General features: G+C 45.2%; 1 protein-coding gene across 2 annotated transcripts in view; it reads right to left on the minus strand.

Moving 5' to 3' along the window:
- The window catches only part of SYN3 (synapsin III), a 300,237-nt gene that overhangs the window by 6,648 nt on the left and 268,864 nt on the right, over positions 1 to 24,725 (minus strand). For both annotated transcript variants that reach the window (XM_030545198.1, XM_030545196.1), the window contains 6 exons: positions 21,442 to 21,584; positions 15,792 to 15,866; positions 12,445 to 12,547; positions 6,199 to 6,333; positions 2,406 to 2,502; positions 1,147 to 1,444 (listed from right to left, as the gene is read on the minus strand). In XM_030545198.1, the coding sequence (XP_030401058.1) occupies positions 1,147 to 1,444; positions 2,406 to 2,502; positions 6,199 to 6,333; positions 12,445 to 12,547; positions 15,792 to 15,866; positions 21,442 to 21,584 (851 nt within the window). The remainder of the gene's footprint in view (positions 1 to 1,146; positions 1,445 to 2,405; positions 2,503 to 6,198; positions 6,334 to 12,444; positions 12,548 to 15,791; positions 15,867 to 21,441; positions 21,585 to 24,725) is intronic.

The raw sequence follows: 24,725 nt of genomic DNA on the forward strand, positions 1-24,725 counted from the left end.
GGATATCTGCTATCACAATGGACAATCCAACTCATTAAAATGAATGGAAAGACTTCCATTGAATACAATGGGAGCTGGATTGAGCACCAGGTCATCTCCAGTAATGTCTATGATACCATGCACGTCCCAGCTAGGATCCTTGCCTGTATGTTCTGTGACTTCCTCACCAGTGGTATTTAATTCATACATTACAGCTAAGGCCCAAGCTGAGGAACGTCTATTGTTTACAAACCACAACAAACATGCAAATCCAGTATGTGAAGAAAAGCAAATGTCCCAGCTGCACCCATGGCAGGAGAAGAGATGATTAAGGATGCCAGCCTAGTGCTCTGCACAGCTATATCAGAGACCCATCTTAATTCCCAAGGTCTCAGTTTTCCACTGCCAGAGGCTAAGAGTGCTGTTGAGGCCAGGTTAATAGTCCAATGGTTCATTATACAGAAAACCCAAGCTTGTCTCCCGATCTGCAGGATGGCAGAATTAACAGTTCACCCAGCCCTTCAGGCCTTGTCTACACTAGGGTGGCTCCCACCATTGCTACTGCCAGGTCAGCTCCACTAGTAGTCCCAACACAGGGAGCTCTAGTGGCAATCTGGATTTTGAGCACCACATGCTTTGTTCTGACATGGTGCTTAGCACAGCAGTGGCCATCTGGATCCCTCTTTATAGTAGTGCTCCCAGCCTCGCTACAAATGCTTGGAAATTTGGCGCAACAAAGGTTTGTGCAGAGCCTAACCCCAGGGGAGAGTGAAGGTGTGATTCACATTAAGCCATCTGGCCAATGACAGGACAGTCATGGTGTTTCCTTGACTGGGAGGATGGCAGCTGTGCCTTGCAGGGGCGGGCAAGGAGAAAGAATGTGTGTGTGTGAGAGAGAGAATGTGAAATCTCAGAGATGCAAAGGACCTCTCACTCTCTCTGAAAAAAATACGTATGGCCCAAGGATCTGCCAAGGCCAATTCCATGGAGAGCATCAGCACAGGGGCACTTGTACCAATTAAGTCACTGTTACCCAGCCCTGAGTCTTGAAGAATGCTGTTGCCTGGCAACAAGGGATCAGAGCGCCTTGGCCTGTCTACTAAGTCAAGACACTTTTAAAGACATCTTTTTCAGATCTACAAATCTGTTAACTTAAAGGGCACCTACTTCAGGTGTGGATGTGGGGAGGCCTGCTGCTTGGGTGTTTCACCAAGGCCTTGTTGAGCAGGAGCCCGTCCTTGGGCAGGGGGTCTAGGCTGCTGTGGTGGGAAGATGCCTGGCTTGGAGGCCTGGACTGGGGAGGTCCCAGTGGAAGATCGTGTTAGCTGGGGGGATCCAGGAGACCTCTGCTGCTGAGGTGAGCTAGACTGGGGACTCAGGGGCTGCTGGCCCTGAGGAGAGAGCCGTTGTTGTGGAGGTGCTCCAGTCCGCGGAGGCTGAGATCCCTGAGGTTGGCGTGGACCCCCTGCAGGGAACATGGACACAGAGGTGCACAAGACACATTAAACAAGCAGCTGCATGGGGGAACGGCCTCTAGTGAAAGGAGAAACATTTCAGACTCGCTCCATGCAGAGACCTAAGGAAAAATATTTGTTATGGACACTGGATGCCATTAACCTGTTGGTCAGTGGCAACATGCCCACATCTATGGAGTTGCTGCTGTACAGTTCTTTGCCTTCTTAACACCAAGGAAACCCTGCCATCCTTCTCCCGTGTAGAGCTGTCTCAGCGTGCCTTAGTTCTCCATGTGATTGTCACCATTTCTTGTCCTTGATGTGTCTTGTGTGGGAGCCTGAATTGTTGGGGTGGAAGGTTGGAATCAATGGGAGAACTAGCTCTGCCCACAGAAAATGGAAGTTTGAGTCAACAGCACCTTCCCTGGATAGTTATGATGAGGTGCTTGTATGCCACATCACCATCCATGCTTCTATTTTATAACATGATCAGTGGGTGGATGCGTCAGCATTTTGGGATGAGAGACCCTCAGAGCAAAGCCTGACTTTTCTGCCACCCTAAAGCCACATAAAACGATGCTCCTAGCAAGTGAAAATAGACAGACATGTCCCTTAATGTTTTATACACAGTTTCAAAGAGTAAAGCTAATAGCCTTTAAAGAGCTCATGTATTCTTGTGCATGAATAAAAGTGTTACCCCAATGTCTTGGCCAAATTCCAGCTTGGGCAATTACAGTCTGCTGAGCTGAGCTCAATTCTACCTGCGTTTTCCACTGGAGATGCTATTCTTCTTGACTGCCTTTTCTGAACTGTTGTGTAATGTTACTGTGCACTGTTGAACAGTCACTGTATTTCATCACAGCGCTGGCTGCAATTTCAGTGATGGGTGAAGAGATTCCTCTGTACAGTTTGAATCAGATTCCAAAATGAACTCTCTAGGTTTCCTTTGCCAGAGGTCCTAGAGTACAGTACCTTGAGGAGGTGGCCGTGGTTGGGACGGTTGTCCAAGCTGGGGTCCAGGCTGAGGCTGCATCTGTGATTTCATTGACTGAGGCTGGATTTGTTGTGGCTGGAAAAAAATCATTACAGTCATCAGAACATGTTAAAAGGAGAACTAGGGACGACAGAAAGAACTTTGAATGTTGTGTTTTCAACACACACTCTGCCACTGCAGCATAAGGCCTGTAAGGTTCCATGGTATTATGATGGAGAACTGAGTAGGAAAGAGCATGGCAACTGTTAGCTAGAAGCGAATGACTGTAGAGTTACATTTTTTAAAAGTGAGTTTACCAACAGAAGAATTACCAGACTTGATCAAATGTAAGGCCCATCTAGCCCAGTGGCCAGCACCAGATGCTTCAGAGGTAGATGTATGTAAGAACCTCACACTAAACCTAACAGGTGTGGAGTTATCAGGTCTCATCCTGATTTCTAATCGTTAGAAATTGCCTTAAGCCATGAGGTTTAATATCCCTTCCACATGGATTGTCAATTATAACTCTGGAAATTCCTGACATCCTATAATGTCCAATCCATTTTTCAATCTTGTTAAGTTCTTGGTCTCAATGACTTTCTGTGGCAGTGAATACCACAGTCTAGTTATTTCCTTTTATTGGTTTCCCACCTTTTAATTTCATTGAATTCCTAAGAGACAGGGAGAAAAGATGTTCCTAATCTACCTTCTCTAGACTATTATTGTATATAGTTTTACTACGTCACCTCTTATTTGTCTCCTTTCTAAAGTGAACAAGCTCATCATTTCAGTCTCTCTTCCCAGGAGAGTGTTTCCAGGCCCTGGATCTTTCTCGCCACCCTTTTCTGAGCCCCCTGTAGTTGTGCACTATCCATTGTTCAGATGGGGTGATTAATACTGCGAACTATCCAGATAAGGGCGCACCACTGATTTGTACAAAGGCATTAGAATAGTCTCCATGTTGTTCACCATCCCATTTCCTAACAACTTGTTTGATTTTTTTGCCTGCAGCTGTGCACTCAGCAGAGGTTTTCATTGAGCTGCCTACCGTGAGACCAGCTGAGTTGATACAGTTTAATTTAAAACAAGTAGTTTAAATTTTCTCCTCGAATATGCATTAATTTGCATTTATCAACACTGAATTTCATTTGCCATTGTGTTTCTCATTCACCTAGCTTGATTAGGTCTTGCTGAAGTTCCTCCCAGTCTTCTCTAATTTAGCTATCTATCGGCTCACTCTCCTTTTTTGATAATTAATAAACAGTTTAAACAACATGGGACTGTTGTGCAGAGGCCTGTACTCTAAGCTGTCCAAGGTAATAAGAGTCCAACTCGGCCTGTTACATGAAATTATTTACGAAAGTCAGCAAAGTTGGAGCCAGAGGTCCAAACTGGATTGTTTAGGTTAAAAGAACTGTTAAGGGGCCTTCAAGGCTCCTGGCAAAGTCATGGGTTGGCAAGACAAGGAGCTAAACAAATCTAGAAATGAGAAGAAATGTTTATAGTTGAAATCACTGAAATGTGTTTTAATTGGTTAATGTTATTGGGAGGTGGTTGCCAACTCATCTTGGACATTGTTCATCTCGGAGTTATTAAATGGACAGGGGCCGGATGCGTGGGCTGGAAGGATTGAGCTTTGTCACTGTGGCTGCCACTCCCACTGTCTCCTGGGATCCACCATGATACCGTTGGGCCTTTGTTATCCTGTTCCTGAAAGGCAGCCTGACTACACCGGGTCAAAGAGAGGGAACCAAGTGACATTGCCACCAGCTTCAGCCAAATCCCGAACAATACCTGGGATGTGAGACTTGGGTTCCTGCTGTTGCCCCTCCACTGTGTTTCTTTTTCTTTCCTCACCTTATTTCTGCTCTTTCCTTTCCGTTTTCTGTCTAATAAGCATCTGGCTTAGCCAGCCAAGACATGTCCTCCTTTCACAACACTGTTATGAGCCTGGGACCGGAGAGGCAGCCACAAGCAATACTTTAAAGAGACCAAGACTGCTATAGTTTGCCAGATCTCAGCGTGACTGATCAGACCATGTGCTGTGCCTGTGTTTCTCCAGCGGCAAGGGTGCAAGGGAAAGGCAACACCAGGCACAGAAGCTGCATTTTCTATCTTTACTGTTCTTTTTTCTCCTCTGTTGTGTGATTGTCTTGTTTTGTCTTAAACAAAGGAGGAATGGACTTTAGCAGCAACCGCTCCAGACCATCTTAACTAAGTTTTTCTCTTTCCCCCAAAAGACCGTTAATAATGCATCTTTAATTCCATCTAACAGTCCGTCCAACAGGGGTTCCTCCCTACATAAAGAACCAACTGACAGCTTCTGGGAAAATGAGGAAGGGGTATTATTAAAATGAAAGTCTTACTTAATACTTTACTGCCTTGACTCTTCTCCAATCTCTCCTCCCTGAGTTCCTGCTATAGTCTTAAAAACGGTACTCGCATTCACAGATATTTTTATCTCAACCCTGGCATGCTGTGCCCTGGTGCAGTTTGCTCATTTGAAACTGCCATTGGCAAATGTTGCTCTAAAATAAGATGGGTTCAGTACTCAGCCTCGGGTGAGTGTGTAGTGAGGCGGGCTCACTAAACATGAGGCCTACTGGTCAGTTTAAAAGCCGAAATGCTGGGTTCTGATGAACAGCAACATTAGCCGGGTCTTCTTTTGGGGGACTGGTGGCTGAGACCTACGGTCTCTCTGAAGAAGCAGGGATGCCATTAGACAAGGGCCTAAGAGTGGCAGAAAGCCTCACTGGCTCCTGTTGGGATGCACCAGATTTTACCAGAGAGGCAAAGGTGGGAATAAACTCAGTTGTGGGGATTGCTAATCTGTCAAGCTGGGATGGAAAGTTGCAGCCAAACTATAAAGAGTCCTAGAGTCTCCTCAACGGGCACACAGAACTTGTGTTAGTATTCACTCATGGGAGCAGAGACGCTAAGAGTAGCAGGGGCTCCATCAGCAGTGAACAAGCCACATTGTTTGGCTTTATAGGTTACCGAGGCATGTATTGTTGGGGTCCAGCTAACAATCTGCCCGTTCTTTGTGGGCAGAGATGGGAGATAGGTTTTTTTTTTATAAACCCTGCAGAAGCTCTCAGGCTTAATTCCCCCTGGAGGGACAGAGTTACAATCTTGCCAGACTCTCCCTAGCATCGGTTGGTTGGACTGCTCTTTATTGAAGTTATTTGATGCTGTGTCTTTAAACTGATTCTATCACCCTCCTCCCCAGTCCACAGTACATCAGCACACTGCTATCACCTAGAAGAGAGCCTAGCTCAGCATGTTACTGCCTGCCATCATGCCATCCAACCTGAGTCACCATAGCAACAGCTGCCCCATACTGCTTGGACATTTGTGAGCAGAAGATGCTCCTACACTTGCCCTTTCTGCTGCCATTCCCTTGCCCACTCTCCATCCCTGAGTCCACCTCTCGCCAAACTGTTCTCCAATGTTTGTCTCTGATGATGCTTCTCTTTATAGTTTGTAGTCTTGGTCACACAGTCTGTACCCAGCCAAAAGGGCCCAGGGTATATATATGTGGTGGATAAGCTGAATGAGAATGTGATGCCATGGTACTATGAAGCGAGACATTGCTCAGGGACAACCCATGAAGGGTTTATGGAAGAGCTACCCCTGCAACAGTAACAGCAGAACAATCCAATACTTTGCATGGGGTGACATCTCTGTCCAACAGCGTGGGAACGTTCAATCCACTGAGGTACATGATTGGCCGAACACTCCTGGGGGCATTGAGAAAGCAGCACTTTTCTGAATGACTCCGTCCACTCTTACCCAAGGCCTTGGAGGTGAGGGGATAGATCCTGCAGTCACAAGAAGCTGAGTCATTTTGGAGACAACCAGATCAGCTACGAGCTGTGTGTCCTCCTCCACGTGCTCCCCTATCAGGGGCATTGAGCTATCCATCACCTGCACAAAGAGAGAAAAGGACAGCTAGTAAGGTGGCTTTCTAGTGGCAGAGGCAGGTCTAGACACTCAATCTGATGCCAAGCTGTGTTACTACATCCCCAGGCAATTATTCCCATCATTCGCACACATCCTGAAGTGGAGAGAGCTGCCTATCACAATGGCTGGCACATATCTCAGTTTTTGAGAAATGATGCCTCCTGCCAGTTGGAGCCCAGGCCTAGGCTTGATAAAGGATTCTGGAGACTTTTTTTTGATCAAACACACACACAAACTAGATTCTTCCTACAGCCAGAGAGGCTGATTGTGTGTCTTTCATTGATGGGTGTTTCTCTGGTGTTCAACTGTGGTGATATTTGTGGATGACGCTCTGACAGGAAGGGTTCCAGGTATAAAGGAGAAAGGAAACAAACCTCAAAGAGACCTGTGCAGATTAGAGCAAGGGGGGACTAGAGGCAACCACAGAAAAGCTGGTATTAAGCAATGCAAGGCTCTACAGGAAATAAGGAAATAAACAACACAGGCACAAAATAGATGGGATGTCTCCAAACAGCAGCACCCATGCCATGGAAGTAAACTTCCTCTCAGCTGGTCTCCTTTACGCAGTGCCAACATTACTTTGCCATGTAAACACGCACTATAATTACCACAGGGAAGGTGAGGAAGCAAAGGTTTGAAGGGATCCACAGTCTTAAAACGGTTGAGACCCACAGCTGTACACCACCATAATTATCAAAGTTGTTTGTCATATCCCAACAGCTTTACAAACATTAACCAAGTCCCATACAAGGCAGCTCATTATGGTGAAACTAAGGTTCAGTTGGGGGTGCTTATTAACCTACCAGAATTTTAGTGTCTTTTTAGAAATCCAGGAAATGCAGCATTAAAGTTTGCATTTGTCAGATAAGGCACTGACACACACAGGTAACAATTGCAACCTCAAGTCTGCCCCACTAGAGCTCCAAGCATACAGTCTGGACTAGGACTCTATTCCTAGCTCTGCCACTGGCTGGCTGGGTGACCTCGGGCAAGTCACACCCCCGTGCCTCAGTTTCCCTAGCTATAAAGTGGGGCTAGTGACCTTCTTTGTAAAGTGCTTTGAAATCTGATGAAAAGCACTCTGTAAGAGCTAAGTATTATTATTATTAACCAGAACGTTTTACACACATTTCTATAGTTAGGTTTAAGGAAGTCCGTTTGTGAAATCATTTCATCAACAGATGGTTCCAGTCTGTCCATGTGACGCAGAGGTGACTTATTAATGGAGTAACTGTTCAACTCGCCTTAGTTTTGTTACTTATGAGCTTATATAAAAACCAGACGCTATGCTTGTGGACAGCTTTAATTTTGAAAATCAGATGAGAAGAGGACTGATTTCTTGATTTATGGTCTAGGACGGGGGTGGTTAACTTGTATCTCCTGAGCCGCATGCAGTTCTTCAGAGGTTAATATGTGGCTCCTTACCTAGGCACTAATTCCAGGGCTGGAGCTACAGATGCTGACTTTCCAGTGTTGTGGGGGGTGCTCACTGCTCAACCCCAAGCCCTGCCTCACTCCACCGCTTGCCCCAAGGCCCCTAACCCTTCCCCTACCAAACCCTCGCTCCTCCCCCACCCCTCCCATAGCCTCCTGCCAATGTGAAACAGCTGATAAAGGGGGGAGTAGGCACTGCTTGATGGGGGCTGCTGGCAGGCGGGAGGCACTGAGGCTGGAGAATGGATGGGGGGGGCTGCTGACGTATTACTGTGGCTCTTTGGCAATGTACATTGGTAAATTTTGGCTCCTTTTCAGGCTCAGGCTGGCCACCCCTGGTCTAGGATATGTGTGGAGCAGGTTAAATGGAAGGGGGCTCAGATAAATATGTTAAATGTTCAAATCTGCTGTCATCTCCTCTGCTTCTTTGTAGAACAGGCTTCTTAGGGTCCATAGCTGGGTTTGGCTGCCATAAAGGTGTGGCAGCAGACTGGCTGGGAGAATTATAAAACATTGGACTTGAAATCTAACTTGACTTCTGTTAGGGGGGTCTTGCTAGCATGTAGCTCCGCGAGGCATCCCTTTTTCATTTGGCAATTCTGGCACCAGCTTGTATGTAGGAAAGGACAGAGCCATGTCAACTGCATTTACCTTGTTAATTTACTGTGAAAGGGATGGTTTATGACCACTAGATGGTGCCACTGTTCTCTTTAACAAGCCCTTCTCCAGTGAAGTAATCTGCTCACTCACTAACTCTGGATGTAAATAATTGTGTAGTGTAACAGGTCTATATTGAAAAAAAACCCAACCCTCTCATCTCTTCAGTTTGGGAATTATTTCCCATCATTACTGCAGCAGTATGTGATATGCTGGCTGAAGTGAAAGGACAGGGTATCATTTACAGAGACATCCAGGGCTAAATTAATCCTGTTTTAGGCCCATCAAAGTCATGGAGCAACATCAGGCATTAAGTTGTCTCTATGTCTTATTTTGTAATTTCTGACTCAGCTCACTTCTGTGGTATTGACTGAAGGAGCCCAAACACTGGGTTATCACTGACTAAGGCATGGGGAGGATGAAGCTGATAAGAAAGGACACAGTTTTTCTGGGCCAAATGATGCTCTTAGTTGGGTCAGTGCAGCTACTCCAGAGTTATACAGGTGCCAAGATCAGAATCTGGCCCCAGAATGCTGAGATAAACCACCCAGATGAAATATATGAAATACCAACATTTCCCTCTCATCTCTTCCCGAGAATGAGACCAAAGAACAGCTGAGGGAGAGGGGAAGATGTCAGCACACACAAACCCTGCCTTTGTAGTTGCCCAAGGTCAGTGGCTGTCTCCTGACACAGCTGCTGTTGCTCGATAAGATATCTCCGAGGGAACGGAAGGCGGCAAGGCAGAGAAGAGATCCAGGAAAACCCCTTCCCCGCCTTCTATCTTACGCCAAGAGCTGGAGGTTGGGTTTGTTATTCCATGTTCTCATGTGCGAGTGTCGAGGTGTTGGGTGATTGGAGGGAAGGAAGGAAACAGATGATTCGACAGATCAAAGGGAGCGATATGACAATAGTGAAAGGCTGGACAGGCCATCACACAGAGCAGTAGAGTCCTTGTAGTGTGTGTGGCTAGATCCACAGAGCTGTATGATAACAATAGATGTGGCACTGCTGGCCATGAGAAAAGAATAAAAAACATGAAGTCAATCCAATTTTGATTACTCTTTAGTTTCGTGGATCATTTTACTCACCCCCACCCCCTGCCATCTGTAAAATGACTCATCATTGTGGAGTTATTTTAGATTACAAACGGGCCAGATTTTCAAGTGCACAACCCCCAACAGGCACCCAGTGCCAGGGGCGGCTCTATGTTTTCTGTCACCCCCAGCACGGCAGTCAGGTGGCTTTCGGCGGTGCACCTGCAGGTGGTCCGCTGGTCAGGTGGCTTTGGCGGCATGCCTGCGGGAGGTCCGCTGGTGCTGCGCCATCGGCGTCCCCACGGCCGAAGCTGCGGGACTGGCAGACCTCCCGCAGGCGCGCTGCCAAAAGCCGCCTGCCTGCTGCCCTCACAGCAACTGGCAGGCTGCACCCTGCGGCTTGCCGCCCCAGGCATGCGCTTGCTGCGCTGGTGCCTGGAGCCACCCCTGCCCAGTGCACTGAGCAACACTGAAAATCTGACCACTCCTCCAGGTGCCTAAAGAGGAGTGAACTCTTCTGAAAACGTGGCCTCAGTTGGGGGTGCTGAGCCTTTCTGAAAATGCCAGACTCAGGGACAAAGCCCTTTAGTGTAGAGAAAGAAATACAAGTATGCTGAATCAAAGTCAGCACTGCTCTACGTGAGTGAAGAGTGCTGAAATCAAGGGAAGTGACTTGATGCCTTAAAGTACCACAAAACTACCCCAAAGCCATGTGGCAAATAAAGATGGAGAGCTCAGCTAATAATAAAGGTATAGAAACAGGTTGAAGATAAATTTATATTAATTACTTCCGATTTCTGGATGACATAATCCTCCTTTCCTGCGCTCAACCTCCTCTCTCCTAATCTGAGCCCCTGTTGGCCATAAGCAATGGCGACAAGTCTCACAAGACACAGATCTGGCTGTCTTTCATTTTGTGAGTGTTTCTCAGGGAACAGTTTTCACTTTGTGAAAATTCATTCCTTGGTTCCATACCATGGTGCAATCTTTACCTTTTATTTATTCAGCGAATTTTGGAGTCATTTCTTGCAAAATTTCACTGCAAATTTTCCTTCTTACAAAGTGAAATGCAGCTGATTGAGCTGTCACCCCTCCCTTCCATGCCCAACAAAACAAAACACAAAACAACCAACCTACCAGCTTCTGGCCAAAAAAAAGCTCACTCAAGGAACTGGACTAGGGGAAAGTAATTACAGTACTTCTCAGCTTCTCTCTCAGAACTGGCATAAAGTGGAAAATGTGCCTGCTTTGCTTTGTTCTATTCTATTCCATTAATGTTCCCATACAGTGCCCATCAGTCTGGTATCTGAACTCCTGCTGAACCCCTGGCATAGCAGAATCTCTGGGCCAGAGCCTCAGCTGGTGTAATTTGGCTTAGCTCAGTTGAAATCAGCGTGGCTCCTCTGATTGGTAACAGCTGACCTCACCCCATGTGTTTTGTTCAGTGTAGAATCATGGTGTAATGCGTGTGCAGGTGTGCGTTTCTGTGTGTGTGTGCAATGTGGTAATGGGTGTAAGTCTACGGGCATGCCCTCGACTCAGTGACACAAATATGGAAGTAGGTATGCAACCTCTTCCCATCCCGAGGTCATACACAGAAGCCGGTGTGCAATCCTCCCCTCCTCCCCCACACACTGAGGCAGACATGTACACATACACATGGTCATATATACTCACAGAAAGGCAGATGGGTCAAACTCCCCACCCCACATACAAAACCACACAGGAAGGTGTGTGTGTACACACAGGCACCCATGCATTCAAACAGGCAGGTGTGTGTACCTTCTTACCTTCCCTCACACACACACACACACACACACAGACTGAAGTATGTTGAGTTTAAAAGGCTCTATTCTGGGGTGCAGTTTGAAGAGGAGCAGCTCTACCAAAAGCTGCTGACAACTTACATAGAGGAGTCAGAATGACAGCAGCATCCCCCTTGCCATTTGGAAAAAGCAGGCTAATGTTTTCATTGATGGCAGAGCACTTGTATTACATGACCTCTGACAGGTCTCTGGTCCCTGAGGAGGAGATGCACAAGACTGGAATGTGCAGTCACCGTAAGGCTCATGTGGTTCTCATCAGCGTCCCAAGCCTCAGTGGGTGGGAGTGCTCTCCCACACATAGCTTTCAAATGTGTCAGCACCCTTGAACGAAACTGCAGGCCAGCTTTGCTCATCTTCCTCTGCCTGAGCTGTGTTGATGGAGTTCACAGCAGGTCAGATGCTGAGCCTCACTTCCAATAGCATCACATGGAGCAGAGGACACTAGCTCACTGCCAGATTTGGTCACACCCGGAGTGGCTCTTGAGTTTCCAATTTGATTTTCCCACCAGCTTTTCATGACCCGTCCTGTTCCAATGACCCAGATCATGTTACCCGTCCCAGTCCCCTGTTCAACTCCTTGGCATGGGAGGTATCACTTTGAATGCTTGTCTTCTCAACCACAGCTTGTACAGCTAATGTGACTGGAACCCACAAACTCTCTTGGGGGCTTGTCTTGCTTATCTGTTAGCTCAATAAAGTCAAGCCTAGGCAAACCATTTTAAGGGGTGCATCCAGGGTCTGATGAAGACAATGAGGCTCATTTATGCTACTTATAGTCCTCTTCCCTACAGCGCTAGTTCCACCCAGTTCATCATCGGTTCCTATGTGACATGCACCCTGCTTGTGACGGACTCCTGAGTTTGACTCCTAATCTTAATATCGACCCAGGAGCCCATTTGCATGAATCTGGCAATTTGGTTGCAAGTCACAGTTAGTTCTTGCTTGGGCACATTAGTAGAAATGATGCTGGTCACCATGAGGAGAAAATCACTGGGTCAAGTGGCAAAGCGTGTACTTAGAGTATGTCTGGCTGTCTGAGCATGTCAGCATGCACGGGAGGGTTTGTGTTTGTGGACGTACTCGGATGAAGGAGACGAGAACTCAGTCAGTCAAGCTCTCACCTCAATGATATAGTCCTTCCCGTCTTTGCTGTGGACAGCTTTGACAGCACAAATATCGAGGCCTCCAAACATCTCGGCGCAGGAGTCCGCCCAGAGTCTGTACCTGCAGAATCCATACAGACACATGGCTGGGAATTATCTGGCTGCTCAAGGATTAAAAGAAGGTCTCCATGCTAGTAGGGTGCCAACTTTCTCAGCCTCCCACCAAATATAGACCCCCCCACCCTCTGCCTTATTCAATCGCAATAAGACAGATATCGTGACCTTTAATATTGCCTCACCATCACCAGTACAGATAGAGGATTATGTTCTCACCAATGTACATTCACATACTTGGACAGCACCATCAGCCAGGATGGTGGAACAAGCCAGGACATCCGGAACAAAATCAATAAAGCCAGGAACACCTTCAGGAGCTTAAATACAGTCTGGAAATCATCAAAATACAACACCAAAACCAAACTCAGGATTTATCAGAGCTGCGTACTTTCAATGCTACTTTATAGTGCAGAATGCAGGGGAATGACAACGTACGACATGTCCAAACTGTTTTCATTCCATACAACCTGCCTCAGAAAAATCCTTTGTATCCTGTGGCTCAGAACAATCTCAAACCAAGATCTATTGACCCACTGTAGCCAAGAGGATCTGAGCACCATCATTGCCAGGAGGTGTTGGAGACAGATTGGCCATGTGCTTCACATGGAAACTGATTCCATCACCAGAGTAGCAATAAGATGGACACCTGAAGGCAAGCAAAAATGAGGCCACCTGAAAATAACATGGTGAAGAGCTGCGGAAGCTGAGCTGAAAAACCTGAGGCACAGCTGAGGAACCATTGAAAGACTTGCCAGAAACAGACAGAAGCTGAGGAACTTTGTCACTGCCCTACATGCCAGAGGCGTAATGGGAACATGATGATGATGATGATGATGACCCTCTGCCTCTGGAATTGCATAGAACGCTCTTCACAGAAACTCAGAATTACGATGATGAGACTTCCCCTCCCTCTATTCTACAGGCGATGGAGGAAATAGGAGATCTTGCATGATGAACGCCTACGTTTTCCTTCATTGCATATCAACTCCCTACTCCTACTTATATCCCCTCGAACCACCTGAAATCATTTCTCTCTCTCACTGGTATTCACACAACTCAAATCTCCCCCACTTATGTATCACTTAGCCAAGCTGTAAATGTTTAGTTCATTTTATCTTTCCTCAGAAGAAAGTCCCTGAATTTTTTATTGCTCTTCCCTGAATTCCCCCACCCCCACCTCATTGACAACTTTCTGATGCTGAGATGCCTGGCAGTTGGCATGTTGTAGGTGTGGAGAGCCACAGTGGAGCTCTATAGTGAGTGGCTATTACTTCTCTGTTCTGTGACATGATGTCTCTGAATATACAGCCCCAAACTGCACAGGTTTTTTCATGTTTCCTCTACATCACCACCCTGCAAGCTGTTCCCAATCACTCCTATATCCATTTAATATTACTGCTTTCCAAGTATTTCCCTTCTGTTGAATATATGCTGCTGTGTCCAAGTGAGAGTAGGAGGAGCTATATAATGGGAGCCCCTGCTTCCAGCTGTCCTAGCATGGGAACATGAGCTGGCAGGAGCAAGAGGCCATGTACGATAGGGTGCCCCCTCAGCTGTCTCTGCACTGGAAGAGGAGAGGGAATGACAAGAGATGCATTATGATGCGACTATGCTCCCTCAGCTGTCCATACATTGGAACAGGAGAGGGAATGAGTTTTGCTTGTTTTCTTTCTGTGCAGCTGTGCGGTGGTCCTGACCATTTCAATACAAAAAATCTCAAAGCAGAAGATCTGCAAGCAGGACTCTCACACTGGGTGGAAATTGAAACAGGAGAACACTGAGGATCTCACAGCTACCTATGCAGACCTAATGGAGAAGGAGAAAAGAGCCTATGATCTTGAAGGCAACCAGAGCACCTATAGTTTGATCTTCATGATCTAATGATGAACTTACAAGAACACAAGGCCATATAAGGGTGGGGCAAGAAAATGGTATATACAACTAATAAATCCTTCCTTGTCACTCCCTGCCTCTATGAGGTGACAAAGCGCAGACACCCCCCCCCATCTGAGGAGGTAATCATAGAATCATAGAATTGGAAGGGACCTCGAGAGGTTATCTAGTCCAGTCCCCTGCATTCATGGCAACACTAAGTATTATCCAGACCATCCCTGACATGTTTGTCTAACCTGCTCTTAAAAATCTCCAATAATGGAGATTCTACAACCTCCCTAGGCAATTTATTTTAGTGCTTAACCACTCTGACAGTTAGAAAGATTTTCCTAATGTCCAACCTAAATCTCCCTTGCTGCAATTTAAGCTCATTGCTTCTTGTCCTATCCTCAGAGGTTAAAAAGAACAATTTTTCTCTCTTCTCCTTGTAACAACTTATTGCTTTTACTTGAAACCTGTTATCATGTCCCGTCTCAGACTTCTCTTCCCCACACTAAACAAACCCAGTTTTTTCAGTCTTCTCTCGTAGGTCATATTATCTGGACCTTTTAATAAGTTTTGTTGCTCTTCTCTGGAATAGGAGGCTATTTCAGCCCCCATCATCTGTACAGTTATGAAACTTGTAAAGGCACAATAAATTCACTCCAGTATGCAGGCTCTTTCCCACCCTGGGTTGGTATGGAGGAGGAAGGCAGCAGAAATGCACTGTTTACACTGGGGATTAACTCTGTGAATCAAGCAGGATGCCCATGCTAATGCACTAAGCACTGCAAGGCCCACTCATGTGCAGCGGCAACTGGATGCTGGTCGTGTACCACAGGGCAGCTTCTTGGGAGCCACGTATAGTCTGGAGGGAGGCTTGAGGGTGTCTGGGTTCAAAATCCAGGCTAAGACACAAATGAAATGGGGCTGGTGGTCTCACCAAGTTTATTAATGGACATTTGTCCATATCAACCACCTTTTCTTCTGAGCGGCAGAATTTTCAGATGCCCAGAGGTGGAATAGCAGAGGCTGTTCCTGGTGAGCACTCAGATGCACAGGACAATCAGGATAGGAATAGCAGAGGTGCTGTAGGTTAGAAATGAGCACAGTGGCCAACCTGTATATACTTATGCATGTGTTTGTAGAGGAGTTAAATTTGCATTCGATTTGTCACCATAATATCTGGATTTAGCCAGCACTGTCAACCCCTTATTTTTGCCCCAATTCAGCAAAGTATTTAAGCATGTGCTTACATTCACCCCTATTCAGCAAAGCACTTAAGCACCCTTAACTTTAAGCATGTGCTTAAGTCATGCTGCAGCTTCAGTATCAGCGTTGTTCTTTCTTTTTTGAAAGCCCCTTCTCTTTCTTACCTCTCTGTCATTGCGATCTGCTCCAGCATGGCAGAACCTGTATTTGCCTTCCAGTTCCCAGAGATGGATGTCCTCCTGGGAAAACAAACCAATCACAGGATGACAAACTAACCCCTCCAAAGAGGCAGTTTTCACACCCTACTCAGTGTGTGTGGGGAACATGGGTGATTCAGCAGGGTGTCCTTTCCAGTCCTACAGTCCCCAGTGCTCCCAACAAATTCTGATCATCCAGTAAATGAAAGACTCAAACTAGGAGCAAGGAACTAAGAACCTCAATGCATCTTTTGTCTGCAGCTGGGTGGGTGATGTGTAGTGGCCTTGTGAACACTTTTCTCCTTTTAGACATCAGATCCTGAAAAGCTGAGATGACTGTAAAACACCTCTGGGATAATTAACCTTATGCTCTGCATTGTAGAATCTAAGCATATGTAATTCTCCTGGCAAAGATGTGACTGAAAAGATCCATAGAAGTCAGATATGAACTTATCTCTGAGGTTGGCTTCTATTGTAGTGGTGGCCTGGAAAGTCTGACTGTCTGTGCCCTCTTTTTTAATCTCAAGGGCCCACCTGCTCTAGGACCCACCCGCCAACTTCTCCCAAAGGTTTTTTAGAGTTGTAAAATGCTCCAAATCTCCTTCCTTGTAACTGGCTGTGAATTTCAACAGAAGATGCTGCTGCTGGCAAATTCTGAGCTCTGTACTCGTCTGTCAAGTGCCGGGCTAGTTCATTTCTTTGCACTTAGGAAGAAGGCAGACTTTACACAGCCTGCAATGACAGCACCTAGTGCTGTAGTTCTGCCAGATCTCACAGGATTCCTGAGTATGGGTTCGACTAGTATCTGGGGAGGAAATGCTGTATTAGTTGTAAGATATTATCCCATCAGTGTGTTTGATACACCTATGAAACATTCCTATGCTGCAGAAAGCATGCATGGTGATTCAGTGAGTGGCACTCTTTTTTCTGCACCAGTCATGAGCCAATGTAGCAGCATGGTGCTGGGAGATGCTGATTGCTGCTGACATAATCTTTTCAATGAAATGTAGAAAAGTCTTGATCATTTTTGGTCATTAAAAATCACAGGGCACTTTTCACAAGAGCAGAGGTGTTAAATCTGGTGTCCAGGCTAAATTCAAAGTTGGGTCGTTACATTTTGCCCACCTAAAATTTCCTGATAAATGTTTCAAATAGATGTGGCCTCCTTCTTCCTTTTCTGCTCTAACCTAATATGTACTGGTGCTGCAAACTGTTAAATGGCTCCTGGGATCCATCTCAGAAAGGGGTGAAGTGATTCCTGAGTATGGTTTAGACTAGTATCTGGGGAGGAAAGTGCTGTATTATTTGTACGATATTATCACATGCTGTACTACTGGTAATCACAAACACAAACCCTCCTGTCCTGTTATCAAAACCATTCACCTTCCTGACCTTTTCTTTAAGCAACAGAATCCTCCCTCTTTGAGGTTTCTGAGCCTTTTCCATTACCGAAGGACAGTGTTCAACTCTCAGCCTCTCTTTCTTTCTGTCTCCCTAAGTTATGCTCCTTTCTGGGGTTGTGTTTCCCAGCTTTTCAGTAGGAATGGCTCTTTATTTGTAATACGTGGGTTCAGAAAATTGCCCTGTAGTGATTGATGACATCCAAAATCTCATCAGTGATGAGAACTCCCAGATTCAGATTAGTAACACAATGATGGAATATCAGCATTGAAAAGAAGTAATTGGAATATGTAAACAGATACCCCATCGAAAAAGCAGCTATACTATGGTGTAATACATGGAAATTCCATGTGGGGGAGCTCCGGAGAGTGCAGCTTTGCTGCAGTGGTTGGTTGATCTATTTGTTTGTTTGACCCAATCTGATGTTCTAGTCCAGATGCTTCATGTAGAACATAGTAAAAGTTTCAGTTAAATATAAAATACATCCAAACCATCTTAAAAAGAGACTTTCTCAAAAGCCGTCCTGACCATTAACATAAGCTCCACCACACCTTCATGAAATCCACTCCCTTCCCAGCATGGGAGAGCAGGTCAGTCTTGCAGCATGGCACCAAATTAAGGCTTTGGCAAACCAAGGTAGAAAGTGAATTTGAGAACCAAGGGCTCCTCGTTGAGAAGGCCCTGCCACCAGACCTCTACTGTTTATACCAGAGGCTCTTGGCTTGAATGCCTCCAATCCCCTAACTGCCATGGCGGTCAAACAAATAAAAGTGGCCTCTCGAATAAAAGGGACCCAGAGCATGTAGGGCTTTATAGGTCAAGGCCAACACCTTAAATTTAACCTGCAAATGAACTACTAGACAATGTGAATCATGAAGCACTGGTGTAATATGCTCACTGTGTGCACCACCACTTCATAATTGGGCCATTCCATTCTACTGTAGCTCAGTTTCTGGCTCCATGGCAGCCATTCAACTGCAAGAGGACAAGAGCACGAACATCAGGAGTGAGGTCTAACAGAAAAGGGTACAACCCTCTTGTTAAGTGCAGAGGGCAAGGTGTATTCTTGGCAACTGCTCCTACCAACCTGGGATACTCAGAAGCAGCTCGCAGTCCAATGCGACCCTCAGGTTGCAAGCCTTAAAAAACACGGTAAACATCCCACCCCACTTTGCCACTTCTTTCAGTTGTTTTCCCTGATGCACAATTATCATTTGAGTTTTATCTGGTTCACCACCATTATGGGGTCACCCAAACCCATTCAGTGGAATTATAGACATGTGCCACTTGGCTATTTATCTCTTGTTTTCAGCATGGCTTTAGTTATAGGCTAAACAGGTGTTCACCGTCCGTGTAAATCTGGAGTAACCCCACCGAAGTCAGTGGGAATCTGAACTCAGTCACTCAGTCATGGATTGGAAGTATACTTGCATCTGAGGTGTGGAGGGATGAGCTAGTCACCCTGTGGTATGCATCCAGGGTTTGACAGAGGGAGAAGAGTAGACAAATTCCAGAGAGAACTGTGTACACAATCCTCAGTCAGGAGGAAGTGAACTTTTGAGTTTTTGCATGTGTGGGAGGCAGTATGAAAACACGGGGACTGATTCCATTGCACTCAGACCAAGAGAGTCCTCTTTCTGACTGACAGCAGACACTGGTATTCTCAAACTTAAAGGCCAAGATGTTCCAGAGAGCCCAGTGATTTTGGATGCCTTCATTTTTGAGAGCCCAACTTGAAATACTTTCAAGGGCCACGATTGTCAGTGGCTGGATGCCTTCACCTCTCTCATATGACATACAATGGGCTTGTTTATCCCATAGAAAAAGTCTATTTTCAGTCTGGCACTGGGATAAACTCCATTACCAGATACCTTTCATAGGGAACAATCAGTAACAGAGACTGGCTGTGCAGATATCCCAAACTCGTTTCCAGTAGTGGCTCCATGAATAGGACAAAGGAACTTTTGTAGCAAACAATCCATTCAATGAATTTGGCCTTTTTCTCTCTTCATGAACTGGCTTTGATTTTCATTGATTTCTTCCCTATTTGTAACTGTTCGACAAATGTTTCATGGGAAACAATTTTATTTAGCAAACAATTGCTTGCAAATTTGCTCCCGTGTGGGATGGGCTATTAATGTGATTGTTCACATTTGTCACGGTATCGTTTCTGCTCCCTGATTACATAAGGTAGGTCAGTGTGGTAGGGAATTTTAAAGAACATTTTAAACCTCTTTTCTGAGTCATTTGACTCAGGCTTTTCCTGAGACATCACTGCTAGAAAAATTAGGTGATTGCAATATTATAGACTGGGTCAGATTTAAAACTAATTTTTTCTCATTGTCTTCCCACTAAGTAATTGTGTGTCCCATGACGTCCCAGACATGAAAAGAGTGGCCAGATCTCTCTCTGATTTATTTAATTGCCTCTCTGCTAGGATTCTGGTCAGGGATTTTGAGCAGTTCTAGTTGCAAAGTAAATTGGCACATACAATTGTCTGTCTCATGTAACTGTGTTAGCACTGGGGCTCCAGCCTGGGGTTTTGGGAACACAAATCCTAGATTAACAATAATGCTGGTGCTAAGTAATGTATGACAATGTTTCATCTATCTGATGCCCTTAAGCGCATGCTGCCAGACCCAAATACTTATCTAGAATTCTGCAGTTTGAGAAGGGCTGGTACTTCTGGATTAGCCAGATTATTTGCCTTTTCTTGGTCAGTTGGGTTGGGGTGAGGAGAAATGAACTGTTTTATTTACTTATATGACTTTATTTTTAATTGACGTCAAACTTTACTAGAGCTTGGGATAGGTGCTTTTTTAATTTCTGCCAGGAGCATACAGTGAATTTACTAGCTGCTACTTTTCTGACCCTTATCACTATTCCTACAGTCATAGTGACAAACAAATTAGCAATTGTGAGGTATGTACACGGTCTTAGTTGGGAAGGGGGCCAGAAATGGAATGGAACTCAGTGGTGCCTCTCTTCATTCTGGAGTTGCCGCTGGGGAGACTATACTTCCAGCATGTAATGTTCTGTGTTGATCTATGCAGCCCCCGCAGTCCTCACCTACCCTTTATGCTGTATGCCCATATTAACCCCTCTAATTAGAGACGTCAGCTCCCACTTCTGATTGCTCCAGGATGCCAGCCTTCTTTGCCCACTTGCTAACTGTTCAAACAAGCACCTTTGTGCTTTTTCCCATGCTGTCCCACACACATGGGAAGTGCTCCCCGTAAACACCTGCAAAACTAATACATTATCCACCTCCAAATTCCTCCTCCAAACTCTCCTTTGCCAGAATCTCTACAAAAAACTTGAGCCTGGTTAGGCAGCTGGTGCGCTGAGATCACTGCCTACCATGCTGACTGACCAGTGTTGCTCATTGCATCCAGTCTACTCCTCCATCAGTCTGTCTGTCCCACTTGCGTCTCTTGTCTTATACTTAGATAGTAAGTTCTCAGGGGCAGAGATTCTCTTTTTGTTCTGTGTTTATACAGTGCCTAGTACGACGGGGTCCATATGACTAGGGTTCCTGGGCGTTACCGCAATACAAATAATAATAACTAATAAGAAATGACAAAATACTAATAATCTAGCACCACACCCTTTCAGTGGCAGTTTCTTACTGTGATGGTGTTACCTCATGGCAGCGGCATAAGTAATTTCCTGGGTCAGGGGGCTGAAGGAGGGTAGCTGTGGGTCAGTCACACTGTAAAACTCCATGGATTGGCTCTGACTCATGCCAAAGTGGGGCATGCAATGAGGTAACGTAGGCCACCCCTTTATTTTTAATATTTCACTTGAAATGGAAAGATTGTGGTGACTGTTCCCACTAGAGGGTGCTGAGAGATGGAGGATTTGTCTATATATGGTCAGAAGAGATGGGACCTTTTAGAAAGCAAGTTACTGCAATGATAGGGGAATAAAGCTTATCTCCTGGTACCTGTCCAAGGCTGAGCTTGAAGACAGGTACAGATAGATTTACAGCCTGGGAACAAGGCACTGAAGGTGAGCAGCTATCTGTGGGCAGAGGGATCAGCATGGGGAAGAGGTGAAAGCACACCAGGGCTATTCTTCAAAGAACTTAAATAACCCACCTATTCCTGACCAAAGCAGACACTAATTAAACCACATTCATAAAAATGTCTCTTTCCAATTACAGCCTTCGCCCCACCGCCCCGGCCCCAGCCCAGCCATGAGAGCACACACTCACATGTAAGCTTTGTAATTGCTGCCGATTTTCTGGATTCGGATGTCGTACTTGGAGTCGATGAACGCCTCGGTGGTGGCGTAGGTTTTTGCCATGGCAACCATGCTGGCCATGTCCTGGAAGTCATACTGGTTCTCGACTTTTACCTGCAATTGCCAAAATCCAGCCAAAGAGCGGTGAGCACAAAGGGGACAGGAATATCTGTGAGGAGGGGTCATCTCAGTGGATGAATAGCAGAGCAAAATGACAGTTAAACAATAAAGAGAGAGCGATTGAAGCGGGAACAACAGTAAGTAGAAGAATGCTTCATCCAGGCAAACCTTACACATACCTAGCTAACTGGCATGTCTCCCTCCTTGATGTACAAGCCCTGGGGGATCAGTAATGAGAACACATACCTATGATTAAAGGGTCCCATGGGGCTTTCCCCATAAGACTTAATGGGAGTTACACAGCTGAAATGCTCCGAAAAAGCATTCGTTATAGATTTGTGGCATGTTAACTCCAAGCATGTAAATTACTCTTACCCTATTATTTACCACTAAACGTCTGATGAGAAAAGAAAATCAGGAGTGACCAGGAAATAGTTATTTATACCAGACACAAAGAAGGGAGATTTTTTTTTTTTTTTTTTTTTTGCTGCTCCTGGTCTCCAGATCCCTAGCACTTCATATTGCTCTTATCTAGTTTCACGCGAAGGCCTGGCACAGGACTCCAGGCTGGAAGCGTACACAACACGAGCCCCATGAGGATGATTTTCCTAGGGGAGACCACGTACTGCAGGCAGTGCAAGCTGTAGGTCATGAGAGTGTGTGCGGGGGAGGTTGGCTAGAGGTGTAGAAGGAACGGGATGGCGCAGCGCTCAGGGGTTTGAGGTCTATACCCAAAGGGCTGCAAATTTTCTGGGAAACTAAGCTTTTCACAGTGTTATATTTATTTATTGGAAATACATTGGAACTTTCAAAAAAGAAATGCTGGAAAAAGGAATCACAAAGTATAGAGGATAATCAGCTCTCTGCCAAGAGATACTAAAAAGGGTAAAGAAAAAAAAGTTATGTCTCCTCTCCCAATACTGCAAAAAACCAATCAACCAACACACCCCAGACAATGTTACTATCTTCATGTCACCAAACACAGCCTTTAGGAATGTGCACTAGCAAAAATCTACTCTGGTGTATCAGCGAAGCCTGGCCAACTACAATGCCCCCAAATGGTAGTGTGTGAAGATGGGTGGGTTAATTTAAGCAGGTCTATAGTATAGGATCCGGGAATTATGTAATTTTCATCATGCATTATTATTTATTATCTGTATTGTGGCAGCATCCAGAGGCCTCAGTCAAGGATTGGGACCCCATTGTGCTAGGCACTCTACAAACATTGAATTAAAAGGTGGTCCCTAACCTCCAGAGTTTACAAACTAAATCCATATATGCGTGGAAAGGGGCTGGAAAGAGCCACGGGTCTATGTAAACCAGTCTGAAGGAAATATATGCATTGGTGGTTGGTGTCTCTTTGTAAAGAACGAATGAGCTATTCTAAATGTCTACCTAAAATCATGGGAAGGCAGCTGCCACCCTGAGTATGTAAGTAGAATAATAATGACAAATTTGTTGCTAACCTGCAATGGGTGTGTTTTTTCATTTATATTAGAGTTTGTAAGTTCCAAACAGAAAACAAAAATGCAATCACAATCTGGCTTAGAAATTCTCTCTTACCTAGAGACTAACAAATTTATTTGAGCATAAGCTTTTGTGGGCTACAGCCCACTTCATCAGATGCATAGAATGGAACATATAGTGAGGAGATATATATATATATATATATATATATATATATATATATATACACACACACAAGCAAAGAACATGAAAAAGTGGGATTTGTCCTACCAATTAATTAGCCTCTTAGAGTTGGTAGGACAACTCCCACCTTTTTATGTTCGCTGTATGTGTATATATATCTCCTCACTATATGTTCCATTCTATGATCTGATGAAGTGGGCTGTAGCCCATGAAAGCTTATGCTCAAATAAATTTGTTAGTCTCTAGGGTGCCACAAATACTCCTGTTCTTTTTGTAGATACAGATTAACACGGCTGCTACTCTGAAATCTCTCTTACCTAGGTGAGATACAGATCTAGTGAATTTTCAAGTACTAGAAGAGCCGAGGTGAAGGTGGAGTGCAAAACTGGTTTTGCCCTTGACTGTTTCTATATAAATTATTTTAAAAACTGTCCCAAGGATGCTAGCTCCTAACTTCCATTGCTTTGCTGAATGCTGATAAGCTTCTTTGTTCTTTGCTGGGTGGAGGAGAAATGCAATTTTGTGACATCATTATTTATGTCCTCCAGAGAAAGAGAGTGAAGGGAGGACACAATAATCAGGCAGAATTAAAAATAAAAATGCACCCAATAATCTTTCTCCATCATAGAGAAGGGATAGGCTTGCTTTGTGCCTTGCAGTTCAACTTTAAATTTGAGCTGTGCTGAGCAAATTTCTCAGCTGCTCCCGGCAGCTCTGGAAAACGGGTGAGGTTGTGATGCAGGTGCTTAGAGAGGTGTATGGTCTGGAGAGGAGAGTACTCTGATTATACAGCAGTAGAACTCCGTTTTGAGAAATGGTCACAGCCCCTCAGGGAAACTAGAGGCCAGTTTGTTAATGTTCAGTATTTTTACACAGATAATACTAGAACCTGGACAAATTGAGTGGATGAGTTAGTCCCACTCTGATGAGATGCGTCTGAGAGCGACTACATTGGGCAAACAATGCACTAAATTACAACATACAGTATTCTCCTGGACCCGTTGGCAATAGGAAAATACCAATAGGAAATAGGCAATAGAAAAAAGCCATTATATAATGACCTATTTGGAGCAGGGACTCTTGTGGGCTCTGAAACAAAGTGTGCTTGACAGTACAGGGTCTCTCTGTGCCCAAGCAGAAATGACTGCATTTACAATCAAGTAATGTTTGCCACAGAGGTGGAAAAGAGGGCACTGCTTCCTTTGACAGCTAGATTCAGGCCATGTGCCTGTCACTTCCCCCAACCACCTGGACTCTTGCTCAAAAATCTGGGATGCAGCAGAAATGGTCTGGAATATCTTCCACGTTGTGGAAGACAGAAGCACATGACTCCAGAAGGTGATATTCCAAAGGACCAGAGGCTATTCATTCAGCTTGTTGGTTTAACAAAAAAATATGTGGGGTTTTTAACAGGAACCCAAATTAATACATGAAAGCAACAAAAGCCAAAGAAGAATTCTCTAACAATGCTACACAAGGACAGGT

The sequence above is a fragment of the Gopherus evgoodei genome, chromosome 1, assembly GCF_007399415.2.
Source record: "Gopherus evgoodei ecotype Sinaloan lineage chromosome 1, rGopEvg1_v1.p, whole genome shotgun sequence".
Taxonomy (NCBI): Eukaryota; Metazoa; Chordata; order Testudines; family Testudinidae; genus Gopherus; species Gopherus evgoodei.